This window comes from Chelon labrosus (assembly GCF_963514085.1).
Source record: "Chelon labrosus genome assembly, chromosome: 3".
NCBI classification, from domain to species: domain Eukaryota; kingdom Metazoa; phylum Chordata; class Actinopteri; order Mugiliformes; family Mugilidae; genus Chelon; species Chelon labrosus.
In genome coordinates, this window is record NC_140339.1 from 1,496,528 (window position 1) to 1,513,207 (window position 16,680).

Genomic DNA, 16,680 nt, shown 5'->3' on the forward strand with positions numbered 1-16,680 from the left:
AGTGGGAGAACCGGAAGCGCCGCGGGGACAGAGCAGGGAGAGCTAGCCGAAGCCGAGCGGATCCCACGAATAACGCGTCTCCATCAGAGCCGCAGCCGCCCCTCTACCCGCCGAGTCACCACCGGGGAGCTTTTATTTTCTACTCTTTAAACTCCAGCTGGTCGGAGCCGCTTCACTCGGTGAGTTCTTGACACGTTAACGGAGGAATTTAAACGCGTCTCCCACCCTGGCTCGCGCTCCGGCGGTTAACCATTCCAGAAGGCACGTTAGCTTTAGCCGGCTAGTTAGCCGTGCAGCTAGCTAGCTATGTGGAACAGGAAATACCACAGCCAGGCTGACACTGACTCCACTCTGAACACTTTTATAAACTCTCATTTGTGTGTTTTAAAGCTCGCGGTCACTTAACACTGACTCAGCACGTGCTATTCTATAAAATGCGCTTTGACCCAGTTTAAACGGAATTAAAGAGGACTGAACGGAGCCAGCTGCTCCCTCTTATCTGATCCAGTTTACACCGACTCCTCTTCCTCAAATCTGGCCTGAAAGATGTGATCTGAGCCAGGGTGTGGTTGTGTTGTGGGAAGAGGAAGGAGGAGGAGGAGGGGTTGCTCAGGTAAGTAACGCACCTGAAGGGTTGGGACTGCTGCTGCTTCCTGGTCTGGGGGGGTGAAGGGAGGCAGCCACGTCCCCTGAAGCCCCCGGTGATGAGACACAGATGCTGGTTGACCGCAGGAGCTGAGGCTGGCACAGGAGGCCGGGGTGGTTCCGCTCAGACGTCGAGTCACTGTCACCGATTATTTATTCTGCTTTTAAAACCAGAATAACAAGGACACACACACGTGAATGTGCATATTCATGCAACCACAAACAGCTGTTACCCTTTCAGACTCCAGACTAGCTTAGCTTGTAGCTACTATCTAGATCTTAAAAGAGAATCTGGCTACTAAATACGACAGATTTCCACTTCTGGAGCTGATGTGCACACAACCAAAGCTACCATTGTGCACATTATAGAATCCATAAAAGTACTGCTGTTGCCTCCATATTAGTGTAGTGACGGTAATAAGCCACTTCTAAGGAAGTAAATAATCTAGAAGTATGTTAAAACTCTGCTCTGGATGGTTGTAACTAAACAAATAACCGGCTAACAAACTTATACGAACATATCTTTATTATATGTCGCTGTGGTGTGTAGCTTAGCTTGAAGATACCTCTGGTTCTAGGCTAGCTTAGCTCCTGGCTAATAAATGCTACTGGTTTCCACTACTGGAGCTGATGTGCCCACACTTCAACCATTGACCGTTCTATTTAGGGTGTACGTTAGCAAACGCTACCATTGTGCACGTTATAGAATCAATAAGAATAAGCTATTAGCATCAAGATGTCCCCTTACGTGGATTCCAGCTTAAGTTTTTATTGTTTTCTGTTGCTTTTGTATAATAATTGTCTTTTATTTTTGTTTCAGCGCGTGTGTGTGTGTGTGTGGTTCAGGCTCTAAAGATGTGGAAGGCAGCAGCAGGACAGTCGGTGAAGGTGGCCGTAGATGACGGAGGAGACGACTGGGAGACTGATCCAGACTTTGAGGTATTCATTCATTCATTCATCTCGTCTGTTTGAGCGTAAACGTCCTCTCTGCTCTGTTCTGTTCTGCTCTGTTCTGCTCTGTTCTGCTCTTCTGGTTCTTTACGTTCTATTCACTGTGTTCCTGCAGAATGACCTGTCGGAGAAGGAGCAGCGCTGGGGGGCCAAGACGGTGGCCGGCTCTGGGCATCAGGAGCACATCGAGTGAGGACGCAGATGAACTTTCGCTCTAAATACAAAAAGGGAATCCCTCTGCATTCTGACTCTGCTTTCCTTTCTGTGGCGCAGCATCCACCGGCTGCGTGAGACCGTGTCGACGGAGCACACCAGCCTGAAGCAGAAGGAGCTGGAGACCATGCCCAAGGCCTCGCATGGATACGGAGGAAAGTTTGGAGTGCAGCAGGATCGCATGGACAAGGTCAGTGGTCAGGGACGTCCAGCAAACAATCACTACGTCCTCATCATCACGTTATAGTAAAGACACCATCAGGACAAACTGGAGACCTGCTCAGGGTCCTAATGTAGCAACTAACCAGCTTTACCACATGTCTGCCGTGTCGCTCTGTTGGGTTCTTGTCCCATGTTCTAATGTTCTAGTTGTTTTCCAGACGGGTGCAGCAGTTTAGATTTCATCACGGGGCGTGTTTCAACTGATGCAGAGAGAAGAAAATACCTCGGCACATATTTCAATAATCCTCCAACCAGTCACAGCCAGTGAGCTGTAAACCAAGTCATCTCCACGTCTCTGAGTACGACTACTGTTACTCGTCTGTCCAATCACAACATTAAGCCACGCCCCCAAACGATCTGATTGGCCCGTTTTTGTTGGAGAAGAGCCAGTTCTGCTTCTTTTATCTGTCTCTCTTCCTTCCTTAAATACTTATATACTTCCTTTTTTCCTGTACGTTCTTATATACTTATGATCTTACCTATCTGTACCTCCTTCCTTCCTCTCTTGTTTCCTTCCTCCTTTTCTTACATACGTCCTTCATTCCATGCTTCCTTACTTCCTCCCTTCCTTCCTTTCTCTATTCCTTCCTCTTCTATTTCCTTCCTCCTTTTCTTACATACATCCTTCCTTCCATGCTTCCTTTCTCTGTTCCTTCCTCCTATTTCCTTCCTCCTTTTCTTACATACGTCCTTCCTTACATGCTTCCTTACTTCCTCCCTTCCTTCCTTTCTCTGTTCCTTCCTCCTATTTCCTTCCTCCTTTTCTTACATACGTCCTTCCTTCCATACTTCCTCCCTTCCTTCCTCTCCTATTTCCTTCCTCCTTTTCTCACATACATCCTTCCTTCCATGCTTCCTTTCTCTGTTCCTTCCTCCTATTTCCTTCCTCCTTTTCTTACATACGTCCTTCCTTACATGCTTCCTTACTTCCTCCCTTTCTCTGTTCCTTCCTCCTATTTCCTTCCTCCTTTTCTTACATACGTCCTTCCTTACATGCTTCCTTACTTCCTCCCTTCCTTCCTCTTCTATTTCCTTCCTCCTTTTCTTACATACGTCCTTCCTTCCATACTTCCTTACTTCCTCCCTTCCTTCCTTTCTCTGTTCCTTCCTCCTATTTCCTTCCTCCTTTTCTTACATACGTCCTTCCTTCCATACTTCCTCCCTTCCTTCCTCTCCTATTTCCTTCCTCCTTTTCTCACATACATCCTTCCTTCCATGCTTCCTTTCTCTGTTCCTTCCTCCTATTTCCTTCCTCCTTTTCTTACATACGTCCTTCCTTACATGCTTCCTTACTTCCTCCCTTCCTTCCTTTCTCTGTTCCTTCCTCCTATTTCCTTCCTCCTTTTCTTACATACGTCCTTCCTTACATGCTTCCTTACTTCCTCCCTTCCTTCCTCTCCTATTTCCTTCCTCCTTTTCTCACATACGTCCTTCCTTCCATACTTCCTTACTTCCTCCCTTCCTTCCTCTCCTATTTCCTTCCTCCTTTTCTCACATACGTCCTTCCTTCCATGCTTCCTTCCTTCCTCCATTCCTTCCTCTCCTGTTTCCTTCCTCCTTTTCTTACATACGTCCTTCCTTCCATGCTTCCTCACTTCCTCCCTTCCTTCCTCTCCTATTTCCTTCCTCCTTTTCTCACATACGTCCTTCCTTCCATGCTTCCTTCCTTCCTCCATTCCTTCCTCTCCTGTTTCCTTCCTCCTTTTCTTACATACGTCCTTCCTTCCATACTTCCTTACTTCCTCCCTTCCTTCCTCTCCTATTTCCTTCCTCCTTTTCTCACATACGTCCTTCCTTCCATGCTTCCTTCCTTCCTCCATTCCTTCCTCTCCTGTTTCCTTCCTCCTTTTCTTACATACGTCCTTCCTTCCATGCTTCCTCACTTCCTCCCTTCCTTCCTCTCCTATTTCCTTCCTCCTTTTCTCACATACGTCCTTCCTTCCATGCTTCCTTCCTTCCTCCATTCCTTCCTCTCCTGTTTCCTTCCTCCTTTTCTTACATACGTCCTTCCTTCCATGCTTCCTCACTTCCTCCCTTCCTTCCTCTCCTATTTCCTTCCTCCTTTTCTTACATACGTCCTTCCTTCCATGCTTCCTTACTTCCTCCCTTCCTTCCTCTCCTATTTCCTTCCTCCTTTTCTTACATACGTCCTTCCTTCCATGCTTCCTTACTTCCTCCCTTCCTTCCTCTCCTATTTCCTTCCTCCTTTTCTTACATACGTCCTTCCTTCCTTACTTCCTTATATATTTTCTTTCTGACGTACTTCCTTCCTTTCTTACCTACTTTCTCCCTTCCTCATCAATACATAAAATCCTCTGATCTATTTTTTTACGCACCGTTTCCTGTATCCTCTCATTAGGATTCTCTTGAGACCACACAACGAGATCAGTCCACGTGTTTAGAGACAACAAACGACAACAGCCGTAAATATCTCTAAATGAGTTGATATCAAATTGAATAAAGGAAAATGATCAGCGACATCCAGCTGTGTATTTGCTGGATTAAACCCCGTCCAGACTTCAGGCTCTTAGCTGAGACAGTGTCCGGTCCTCACAGAGATAGAAACATGAGTGTGGTAGAGGCTGAGTCAGTGGAGGCCGTTGGTTTCACGCTGGATAATCGCTCTTGGCCGACAGCTCTGCCCGTCCACACCTTCCTCTGTCTGTGGTCGCTGCAGCGTGAATGTGATGAGTGAGCACTGGTGACGCCACACCGTACAGATGTTTCCAGCTGCGCCAGCTTTTTATTTTCTGTCCTCTCAGCTTTGTGTGTGTTTGTGTCTCGACAGTCCGCCGTGGGTCACGACTACCAGAGCAAGCTGTCCAAGCACTGCTCCCAGACGGACACCTCCAAGGGCTTCGGAGGGAAGTTTGGAGTCCAAGCTGACCGCGTTGACCAGGTACGTCCTGCAGCTGCTGGACGGTTAATGAGGATGACGCTGTCTCCAGGAAACTGTTCTCTTCTTTTAAACGTTCAGTGTTTGTTGAGGTGGTAGTAGTTGATCATCTAAACAGAATCAATGGAGTCCACTCAGACAAAGGCTGCACCCAAACATCCACAGTACACTAGTTACTGACTGACGTCTGACTGATTTACATGATCTTTTGCTTCTTCTTCTAGCCATCCGCTACTAAAATAGAAGTAGTTTTGACGCTACAAGGACGTGGTTTTAGTTTATGACAGATCTAAATAAGTACAACTACAATAGATGTCTTAAAATGTCTTGACTGGATACCAACTGGGACGTCCATGATTGTTTCAGTAGACAGAAGGTTGATGGTCTGAGTTGGATAAACATTATTGATCTCGTGGAGCTCAGAGGAATATTTCCTGTGTTTGTTTGGAGCTGCATCGTCAGGAGAGAGCTGCTTTAACTGATACCACATCAAATCAGCTTCATTAAACTTTTATACATTTAATTCACAAAATAAAGAACGGTATAGGATGGAGCTGGTGATGGTCTTTAAACGCCTCTCTCTCTCGTTCCAGTCGGCCGTCGGCTTCGAGTACGCCGGGAAGACGGAGAAACACGCTTCACAGAAAGGTGATGTTTATACATGTCTGCTCAGACCCTCGTCATCCACAGTCAGGACACTGGTTAGCGTCTAACTGATCTCTGATTGGAATCAAATCCAGTGCTAAGTCTAGTTTAAAGGTGTCTGACACCCTTTTTCTAAATCAGTGACCCCAGCGCTCAGGAGTCCACTCTGGCTTCTCAGCTTTTAGCTGCATTTCTGTCGCACCCTTTTATTTTGTGTTGCCTTCACCACATTAAGTCATAAACATTTGCCCAATTCCACTGTTTCAGTATTTAATTTTTCTGTCTACTGCTCCTGATCTAAAACACAGAGACAATAATGATGATTACAGTAGCGTGGAATTTGGAATTGGGCCGCTCCATGTCCACTGCTGCCATGCTGCTTCACCCTGACCTTTCACCCTTCCCACCTCCCTCCTCCTCCCCCCTCCTTGCTTTGCTGTGTGTAGACTACACCACTGGGTTTGGGGGGCGCTATGGAGTGCAGGCAGATCGTGTCGACCAGAGCGCGGTGGGCTTCGATTACCAGGGCAAAACCGAGAAACACGAGTCCCAGAAAGGTTTGTTTGAGACCCCAACTAACCCGGAGGCATGAGGAGAAGATACTAACACACACAAACACACAAACAACGTGGCCTTGCTCTGTGAGCTTAGCTTCACGCAGGTCCTGACAGATCTGGTTATTTTGCTCTTCCTCCTTCATTCCTCAGTCTTTGCCTGCTCATGTAAAGCTCATTTTCTGCTCTTATCAGGACGTCTCTTTGGGAAATGATTAGTGCAGACTTTCTTAATTCTAGTCTGTAGCTGCAGTTTTATTCTTAGCAGGTTCACTTTTCTTTTTTAAGAATGTTTGTTGTCGTCCATAAACAAGATCTTTAGGAAAAACAAGTCAAATCTCACTTTATGTCGTCTGAAGTTTTAGCTTCTCCTCTTCCTGTATTAACTTTGCATTTCTTTTTTTTACTTTCTTTCTTTCTTTCTGGGCCGTGGGTAGATTACACCAAGGGCTTTGGCGGCAAGTTCGGCGTGGAGACCGACAAGGTGGACAAGAGCGCCGTGGGCTTCGAGTACCAGGGGAAGACGGAGCGGCACGAGTCGCAGAAAGGTCAGCAGATTAAATAATGAGTCGGTATCTTGTCGTTGTTGTTGTGAAACTCATTTCCAGATGTGCTGCTGAGGTGTTGTTGGTAGATTTCACATGTCCACAGGCTCTGAAGCAGACACGCCCTCGCTTTCAACAGGTCTACCTGCCGCTACTTGCATGACACACCTGTGCAAGGCAGATAAGAGCTGCTGCTGAAGGCCTGAGGTGTTACCCACAATGCACCTGGCTGTGTTTGCAGTTTGCATACTAGATAGAGGCGCAGGGTGTGTGATAACTGGGTCTGATTAACCTCATAGCTGCAGTCACTGAAGGTCAACATGTTAAAATAGTGATTGTTACTGGTTACGCTTCATTTTTGTGGTTCAACTTGTTAAAGGAGGAACAGAAAGAATGAGGGGAGGGTGGTGGTAGTATGGAAGGAAGGAAGGAAGGAAGGAAGGAAGGATACTAGGTAGAGGTGCCACGCTGTGATAACTGGCTCACATGTTTTGATAAACTGGACATTTTAATGAGCAGCAGAAGCTCAGACTCTGCTTTTGTGCAGCTCTTATCAAAGACACATGAAAGTTAAAATACCACAAACCCCTGGAACCCGTGACGACATCAGTTTGGTGGAAATCTCTTTCACAACCAGGGCTCGACAGTGCGAGCACCTCGCCGCAAATGCTAGTAAAAAAAATAGTTCAGTGCGAATTGTGAAACGCAATTAGTAGCACGTGTGCGACTACCGAATTTTACCGTTCAATAAATGTTTAATGATGTGTTGCTGACGTTTGGAGGCCATCTTTATATATTTTTACTTTATATTTGCAACATGCCCTCAGTTCAGCGGCAACTCAGCTACGCACAACTTCAACAACAATCAATCAAGAATCAAGACGACCGTCTTTCTTAAAGAGACAGCGCTATTTTTCTAAAGTTGCAGTGCACCAAGTTTTCTTGATAAAAATAAAAGCAAAGATGGATAGAGCTTTTAACACTGTAGCAACAATTAATATGACAATTAATGTGAAAGTACAGGTTTAATGCTGACTGGCAGAAAACATTCCCGTGGCTCCTTTACCAAAACGAATTAATGTAAGTACTGCAAAGCTCAGAAGCAGCTGGAAAGTCCGTTTATGTCACAGGCAACGTGAACTTCAGACGAGATAATTTAGTGAAACACAGTAAATCACATTATGAACCTGCCTGTTGTATGAATGTTCTATGTTATAACATAGTCCAAATAAGCTAAGTCTTTTGGAGAAGTTTACTTGCCGTTTTGATACTGTCTCAGTTGCACTGTGCACATTTGCACCTATAAATAACTGACAATACATGAGTTGTTACAGTATTATTCTCTCTGCACTCTTTAGAGAATATAACTAAAACTTAAAAAGCTATGAATTTAATCGTTTTGCTTATAAATGCCTCCTCGTTGACCTCATATCACTTTTTTAAAGAAAAACACATTATTTGGTAACTTTTCATCGTGCCCCTAAAATTATTTGTGTGCTACTAGATTTTTCAACTTAGTAGCACACGTGCTACTTGGGACAATGCTAAGCGTCAAGCCCTGTTCACAACTAAGCAAAGTATTTTCATATCTGAAATACCTAGTCAGAAAGTCAGCAGCTCTACTTTTTCGTGTCCTAACAAGCGTCACATGTTCACCGTTTTCATTTCCCACCTGAAACTTGAAGCTTGAATGTCTTTTTTTTTGTTTGTGCAGACTATGTGAAGGGCTTTGGAGGAAAGTTCGGGGTGCAGACGGACAGACAGGATAAATCTGCGCTGGGATGGGACCACCAGGAGAAGCTGCAGCTCCACGAGTCCCAGAAAGGTACTGGAGCTGTTTGTTCCTTCAGGTTTAAAGGCAGAGTAACAAGTAAAGGGTGTTTACAGGAAACTGAACGTCCGCTCACATCTGATTTATCTCTTTGGGCTCTAATTTCAGTGTAATAATTGTCCCATCAGCCTTTACAGCAGGGTGTCTGCTCTGAGTTCAGCTGTTTTAACCTTTGTTCCTCCTCGGCGGCAGCGCTCCACGCTCTGATGTGGTTTCACTGTGGTTTCACTGCGGTCTTTAGACGGCCAACAACTTCCTCAATCTACGTGCAAAAAAAAAAAAACACACAGAGGAAGTGAAACCACAGCTCTGATTTATATTTGCATGTCAGGCTCGTAGCTGCTGCAGCAGTTTAAAGGCATCCAGGAAGTTTCAACTGGAAGGAATTCAGATTGTTCTAAAAGCTGTGAAAAGCATTTAGAAGATTTATTTTTTATTCGTCACAACACTTTGACGAGCTCTCACCCAAATCTGGCTCTAAAAGTGAATTAAATGTCTGCGTTCCCCTTCATAGTGGAGCTCCAGCAGACACAAAGAAGCCTAGACTGGCCTCAGGTTTTAGTTTTAAGCATTCAAAGACTAATCTGATCTGTAGCTGCTCTAAAAAAACACGTTTCATGTTTTGAAAGATCCACAGTAAAGGCAGTCAGTCGGTAAATGTCACAGATCGTTCTGTTCTCCTGAGGTCAGGTAGAGAAAGTGGGCAGAAATAGAAAAAGCTGCTGCAGAGGAGGGAACGCTTCACGCTGAGCCCAGAGAGGAGGCGACTTCCTGCTCAGACCAAAGACGACTTTCACAATGACTCTGAACACAAGAAGTGAAAGGACGTCCTCTGTGCATGTTGTCTCCAGGGTGCATCACTGTCTCCTCATGTCTGTGTTTTATATATCTATATCTATATGTGTGTGTTTGTTTGTCCATATGTGTGTTGTGTTGTGTTGCAGACTATAAGCGTGGGTTTGGAGGGCAGTATGGGGTAGAGGTGGAGAAGCAGGACCAGTGTGCTCTGGGCTATGAGCACAAGGAGCGTCTGGCAAAGCACGAGTCCCAGAAAGGCACAGAACCCCCCCCACACCCCCCTCACCCCCAACCTGCCCACCCTTTATTAAAAACACAACCAAAAACCCTCTCCATGCTTCCCCTTCACAGAACAACACTCTGCTTCTTCTTCATCCTCCTCCTCTTCAGTAACAGCTGATGTCACCTGCTTTTTATTTATTTATTTATTTATTTGTGAATGGAGCAGTTCAGCCGTCCCACTCTGCTGCAAGCAGCTTTTAATCTGGGCCAGGTGATGTCTGCCCCCGTTCAGACCTTGCGTCAGCGTCCGCCCCGGGTGTGTTCACACCTGGACGCTTGTGATGGGACGTTAATGTGAAGGTCTGAACGGGACGTCAGTGGTTCAGACACAGACTCATAGTTTATCTATCACCTCCTCCATCACCGACCCCCGCTGCTGCCTCCTGCCTCCTGCACCGCCACCTTTTATTTTGTGCATGTTGTCGTTTGACCACCACTGCATCTTACTGAGGCGTCCTCCTGCGACCACGACACAGCTGATCCAAGATGGCTGCCCAAGTGTCTGGCTTCCCCTCAGCCCTTCCACTGTCTGCTCTCTCTCTCTCTCTTTTTATTTTTATTCCTCTTCTGTACAGGTTTGCATGAGCTCATCAGCCCGCCCTTTGATTTCCAGCTTGTGTTCCATCGGTTCCCAGTTCCAGTTCTGCTTCATCAGAACCAGAGAGAGTTCTGAACGAGTTCTGGTGAAGTCAGAGACGATGAACAGACAGTGAGCCTTGTTGTCTTCTCCCGTTTGTTTCCAGATTATTCGAAAGGATTCGGAGGGAAGTTTGGCGTCCAGAACGACCGCATGGACAAGGTGACGAGTGTTTAGTTGTGTCTTAGTTTAGGTTTAGTTCAGAGGACTCAGTCTGACGTCTTTGTCTCTGGTGTTGGGACAGAGCGCAGGGACGTTTGACGATGTGGTGAAGCCGACGTCCTCTTATCAGAAGACCAAACCTGTGGAAGCTGGTGAGAATGAGTGAATCTTTGTCTATCACCAGCTGATCTTTAGTGAATATCTCTTCATCTCTTCCGTCTCTTCATCTCTTTCGTGTCTTCGTCTCTTCGTCAGCCGGCAGCAGCACAGGCAGCATCAAGGCTCGGTTTGAGAACATCGCCAAGCAGAAGGAGGAGGAGGACAGGAAGAGGGCGGAGGAGGAGCGAGCTCGTCGACAGGCCAAGGAGAAGCAGGAGCAGGAGGAGGCCCGACGCATGGTCCAACAGGCCCCCAGGACCCCGTCCCCCGTCCCCGTCCCCGCTGCAAGCCCCAGTCCCACCCCCAGCCCCACCCCACCGGTCCAGCCGGTTGCAGCTCCAGTGATCCAGGTGAGACTGGTCACATTTAACCCTCAGGTATCAGTTTAATTTACTGCCCTCTGGATTCATTAAGAATAAAAGTGTCCACGTCCAGTAAACTGATATAAAAACTGAACTGATTCATATTTTTTTTTCTGCATAAATCTTTTAAACCACTTCAGCACAAAACTTAGAAAAAGCCAATGTTTTTTTGAGGATTTTAACCCTTTAAATGCCAGTTTCATTACTTAAAATCACTGTTGTTTTACAAAAACAAACAAAAAATTAATAATTTTCCATAAAACTAATGTTGTCAGTCTTGGATATGACCAAGATTATTTAAAATATTGACTTGAATGCATTAATGACAGGTTTAAAGTCATTAGTGGATAAAAAAATGTCCCATTGACTCCCATTATCACTACATTTTTAATCTCTCAGCCATGACACAATATAATCATTTGTTCTGCAATATTAGGGTTTTATTTTTGAGAAAAATGGTCAAACTTGTCAAACAGCCATTTCCCCATTATAGGGCCGACACAATAAATGTTTATTTCATTAGTTTATATGTTTGTGTTATTGAGCTTAGCAGGATATTTTAAGGTGCGTGTGTCATTTAAAGGGTTAAAATCCTCACAATGAATGAATTTTTGGTAGTTTTGTGGTTCAAGAGATTCGTGCAGAAAAAAACAGAAACAAGTTTTCATAGCAGTTTATTGACAAAATGATAATGACGCCCAGATGTCAGTGCCCCCCCCCCCCCCCCCCAAAAAAAATCAGACTCTGTTGTAGTTTATTTCACACATCGTAATTATTACAAACATCAGCCTTTTTGAACAAATAAAAGTAAACTTTACTGTGTCACGTGTTCAGTGTAACAGCTTTGCGTTTCCGTGGGATGTCCATCTCATCGCTCCCATCCCGATCATGTAACCGCCCCACCAAAGAAATCCTGTCCCGCCAAATCCTGAGAGACAGACTCCTAAACCCCGTCCCGGTCCCGCCTGCTCCCGTTGATTATGTGCTCTATCCCGTCCCTATCACGTTACCAACAGTGAAAATGAATCCCGTACCGCAGGACTCCCGAAAAATTGTCACCCTCTAATTCTGCAACCCCCACTTTGGGAACCACTGCACTAGACTTTACATTATAAAGAATCAGTTCAGCTGTAGATGTTCAGGGCAACTTCCAGACAAAGATCTTCTTGCAGCTGAAACTAAATTAATTCAAAAAGATTTTTTTTACTTAAAATCCAACATCGTCACAAATGTAAATGACCTCAGAGTCCTAGAAACATTTAGTGGTTAAAACCTGTTGCTGAGTTTCCTCGGGATCAATAAACTGTCTATTTAAGCATCTGTAGTTTCAGCTTTGTCTTTCTCTCAATCCATTGTCCCTCTATAATCTCAATCTTTCTCTAGTTCTTTTCTCTATCCATCAATCTCTCCACTTCCTCTAATAATGAACGGATCACAGATGTTGTCTTGTTAATTTAACGTCTAAAAGGCTGTAGATTCTATTCTTCTATCTTTTAATTAGACAGTTCTCCCTGTTGTTGAGTCAGTCTGTATCTGGTCATATGTGTCCATCCACTAACGAACGTCTCATTGTTAGAAGACGGAGGACGTGCCCGCCGACGAGAACGGAGATGAGCTGTACGAGGAGCCCCAGGACCTGTACTCCGGCGAGCAGGAGGACCACTACGAGACCCCCAACGAACCCTCAGCAGTAGCAGCAGCAGGTGACGAGGCTTCGACACAAACTAGATGAAATAAAATAGAGCAGCTCCAACCAGACAGAGGCTAAACAAACCTTGTTCTCCTGCAGACGAACAGCAGCAGTTGGAGTACGGCGAGGACCTCGGGGTGACGGCGGTGGCGCTGTACGACTACCAAGCAGGTGAGAGCTGTTCATGTTGAGCTCGTCTTTATTATCAAACCTCATCCGTCCGTCTGTTATCGCTCTGACTAGAAGAGGACTAGAGGTCTGGGTGTTGAATCAGTTCCAGCGTTTCTGTCTTTAAATGAAATAATAACATGAATATTGGATCAGTGTTGTTTGCTTTTGCTGCCTAGTTCTTCTAGGAACGATCATTTCACCTCCTCCATCATCGGTCTTTTCTGTTTTCAGCCGGCGATGACGAGATTTCCTTCGACCCCGACGACATCATCACCAACATCGAGATGATCGACGAGGGCTGGTGGCGAGGCGTGTGCAGAGGCGCCTACGGCCTCTTCCCGGCCAACTACGTGGAGGTCCGGCAATAAATAAATAACGGCCGCCGGTTTAAAATAAAATAAATAAATAAATTAAAAAAAGACGAGGGAGACGTCTCTACGTTCCTCTTTCAAGCGCTTCGGCCTTTTCTCTCTTCAGCTCATCTTCGACGTCCTCAGGTCTCCCTGCCGGCTTTTCCTTTGCTCCTCCTTCCACCTGTTTCCGTCTTTCACTTTGTCTCCGTGCAGCAGCAGACGAGGAGGACGAGTCCTCTCAGAGTGACTCCACAATGAACTCGTTATCTGGCTTTAAGAAGGCACCAAGCTCTGTGGTCGTGTTTTTTTTTTTTTAAACCAGATGTTGTTGCTTCTTCACACGTCAGAGTTGTAGTCTCACCAAAGACCAGAGCAGCTTAACGTTGACGGGAGCAGTTTGGACCAAAAACCTCAAATCCTCCTCTTTGCTTCTGGCTCTGTCTGTGGAGAAGATGTTTGCTGTTGTTGCACAGGAGTTTAAATTCCCTGAAGCTGCACTTGTTGGAATCAAACAGCGTTGTAGAGCTTAGTGTGATACGAGTCGGGTTAGGAACGATAAATAACGACGTCTCACTGCAGAATAATTAAACAGACACAGTGTTGTATTAATCATTGTTGAACGCATGCTGAGAATCATGTACAGGTGTGTTTCCTGTCGCCGTCAGACGAGGCTCGGTCTCCAAACACTAATTATTGTTTCTGATTAACGGTAGCTTCAACAGACGTGTGTGAATGAATGAATGAATGAATTTACTCATCTTTCGGGGTTTTATATAAATAAAAAGTGACCTTTTCAAATGTATTATTTTTTTCAGAACCTCTGTTTTGCTTGAGTCACGTCATTACCTGCTTGTTCTGTTTGTTTCTTCTTTTTTTTTAAGTTTCAATAAATAAACTATAAATGAAGGTGGTTCATGTTTTTTTAATATTTTCTGTTTTTAATATTAGTTTAAATATTTTAACATCCTGTTTCCTCCACAGTTAAAAACTAAACTACTCAACATAAATAATTTAAAACAGCGTCTCCTTTACCAGAGAAGCTGCTGAAATAAAAAACAATGATTTAATATTTTTATATCCAACCGGATTAATCCTGCAGGGAAATATTACACTTTTATTTTCACTAATTACGTAATAATAGAAATTAAGACTTTATTGATATCAAGATATAAATGTTTAATATGAAAAAACTAGCTGCAACTCAAAGGTTTCACACATTAATGCATCAGTAATAATAATATATTTTATATATGCGTGATTAGTATTTCTACACGTTTCAACTTAGGTTAAATATCTGAGTATTTTTTACTTCCTGTAGTAAAACTGGAATAATATTTAATCAAACCGTTTCCTAGAACTAAACTTATTTTTATACTAATTAATACAATAAATCACTTTTATCAGCTAGTAGAATTTAATGAAGGAGGAAATTAATAAACACTATTTTCCTTTTATTTTTCTTAACTTCAGTATAATTTAACTTTTCTGCACATTTTCTAATTTAAAAAAAAACAAACATTAATATATATATATATTTTTTTTTTACCTCTTATTGTTACTACACATCAGTAAATGATTCAAACAGCGGTCAGTTGATTTGTGATGAGACACAGATCTAATGATGAAGATGAACTTCTCACCACAGCAGAGCGTCGGCTGGTCTCTCCTCCTCTCCAGCTCCTCAACCTGCTCACATTAATAATAATAATGATAATAATAATAAAAAAGAGCTGACATTAATTGAATGTTTTATGATAAATATTTTATCATTCAGTCAAAATATAAAATCCTTAAAATCTGTTGTGATCATAAATACAGAACAAAAAGATATGGAAACATATAACCTGAATAGTTCTTCTCACATTTTATAAACAATAAACGGATTAAAAGTGACTCATAATGGATTTATAAGGTCTGCACAGACAATATTTACAATAAATAAACCATTCTGCCCCTTTTCTATTTTCTTTTCTTTATAAATAAAAGTTAACTGTTTAAAAGACACAGGAATTAAAAAAATAAAATAATGTATCACAAGAGAAACGATGGTAGAGATGATAAATTATTATTATTTATTTTCAAGGCAATTACTTAATTTGGCTTTAACTTAACATTATAGACTCTACAGCAGTTATGTTAACAATAATGTTTAAAAAGTGTCAATTAAACTATATATATATATATATATATATATATATATATATATATATAAAAATGAGTTTTTCCTGCGTTCAATTCATGTTTTATTTTCAGGTTTTAATTTACTTTGGACACAAACTACACAAAGAAAAGTTGATTTTTAAACCCACATACTTCCAGATCCAGCTTCTGTTAAACCAGATAGATGTGATTTAATTAAGAGCTTGGCTTTAATAAATAATATTTTACTTTATTATAAAGTAATTATTTTGAAATTTAAAAACAGGACATTTACACAGAGAGCTCCATGCAGAATACAAATACACCCGCCAGCGCTCTCTGGTGGAAAGATTCTGTAAATGCAGACACAATAAACTGTTAAAATGTTTGATGTTTCTGGCCACTTCATTAGGTACACCCGTTAAATTAAACTGTAGTGTTTAATTCAGTCCAGTTTAATAACACTTAAAACTCCGCTGTTTCTACTCAACATTATTTAGATTAGAATTAATTCACTAGTGTACCTAATGATCTGGACAGGGAGCAGTGATAATCTTGACAAAATAAAAGAAAAAAATTATTTACGCAAAAATCTAATAAACCCTAAAAAAAAAAAAAAAAAAAGAAAACCCTCAAGAGCTGTCTTTTAATGTGTTGTAAACTTTGTGTTTTAATAAAATGTTTTCCTGTGAAAATATATTTTACATTTTTGCAAGAAAATGTTTTTAACGTCTTAATGTTAACAAACTTAAACCTGTAGAGAGAATTTTTAACATTTTTGACCATTCAACTTCAAACTGATCATCCACCAACTTACTGATGCTGTTTGAACATCAACTGAACTTTATTTAGATGAGAATGACTTCACTAGTGTACCTAATGATCTGGACAGGGAGGGGTTACATCTATGTACAACTCACCAATGTTTTTCAGTAGATTTTAATTTTTCTGGTATAAGTTTTCTTTCAGTTTACTGTTTTACTGATAAACCTCATAAAGAGAAATAGTCTTTTTTTTTAAACTTCTATTTTATGAGAAATAACCTGGCATCACTTCATTATACAGAACATCTTCGAGAAGTTTCTCTGGAAAACAACTTTTAAACTTTGACAGTTTAACTCCACATCTGAAGCTAGCTGCTGAGCTAGCATTGGCTAACCTTAAATAGATCTAAAACTACGTTAAATCGCTAATGTTCTCCTACTACTTAAACACGAATAAAAGTTGTTTTAACACAAACTTTGAACATACAGTTTAATTAATTAATGGCAGCGGTTAAATTAACCCATGTAGCACTAATCAGCTAAGCGCTTATGCTAACGGTAACTAGTTTAATAGCAACAGTAGCTGAGGGGTTTGTTGGAATTTGGCGGTTATACTGAGTTTTAGTCACATACAAAATATATTTATTTTGAAACTAAAAGT

At 42.5% G+C, this 16,680-nt stretch overlaps 1 protein-coding gene across 2 annotated transcripts; it reads left to right on the plus strand.

The window, feature by feature from the left end:
• On the plus strand, positions 1–14,026 carry cttn (cortactin). Of its 2 annotated transcripts, none has more exons than XM_084541371.1 (15): positions 1–179; positions 1,466–1,584; positions 1,712–1,785; positions 1,870–1,999; positions 4,820–4,930; positions 5,521–5,575; positions 6,019–6,129; positions 6,564–6,674; positions 8,386–8,496; positions 10,326–10,381; positions 10,464–10,533; positions 10,637–10,890; positions 12,479–12,605; positions 12,692–12,763; positions 12,995–14,026. In XM_084541371.1, exons 2-15 carry the CDS (start codon positions 1,501–1,503, stop codon positions 13,129–13,131), a joined length of 1,503 nt encoding a protein of 500 aa, XP_084397497.1. In that variant the 5' UTR covers positions 1–179; positions 1,466–1,500; the 3' UTR covers positions 13,132–14,026. The 2 variants fall into 2 exon arrangements, with proteins under 2 accessions (XP_084397497.1, XP_084397498.1); XM_084541372.1 differs by having other exon boundaries at positions 12,482–12,605.
• Positions 14,027–16,680: the final 2,654 nt, after the last annotated feature.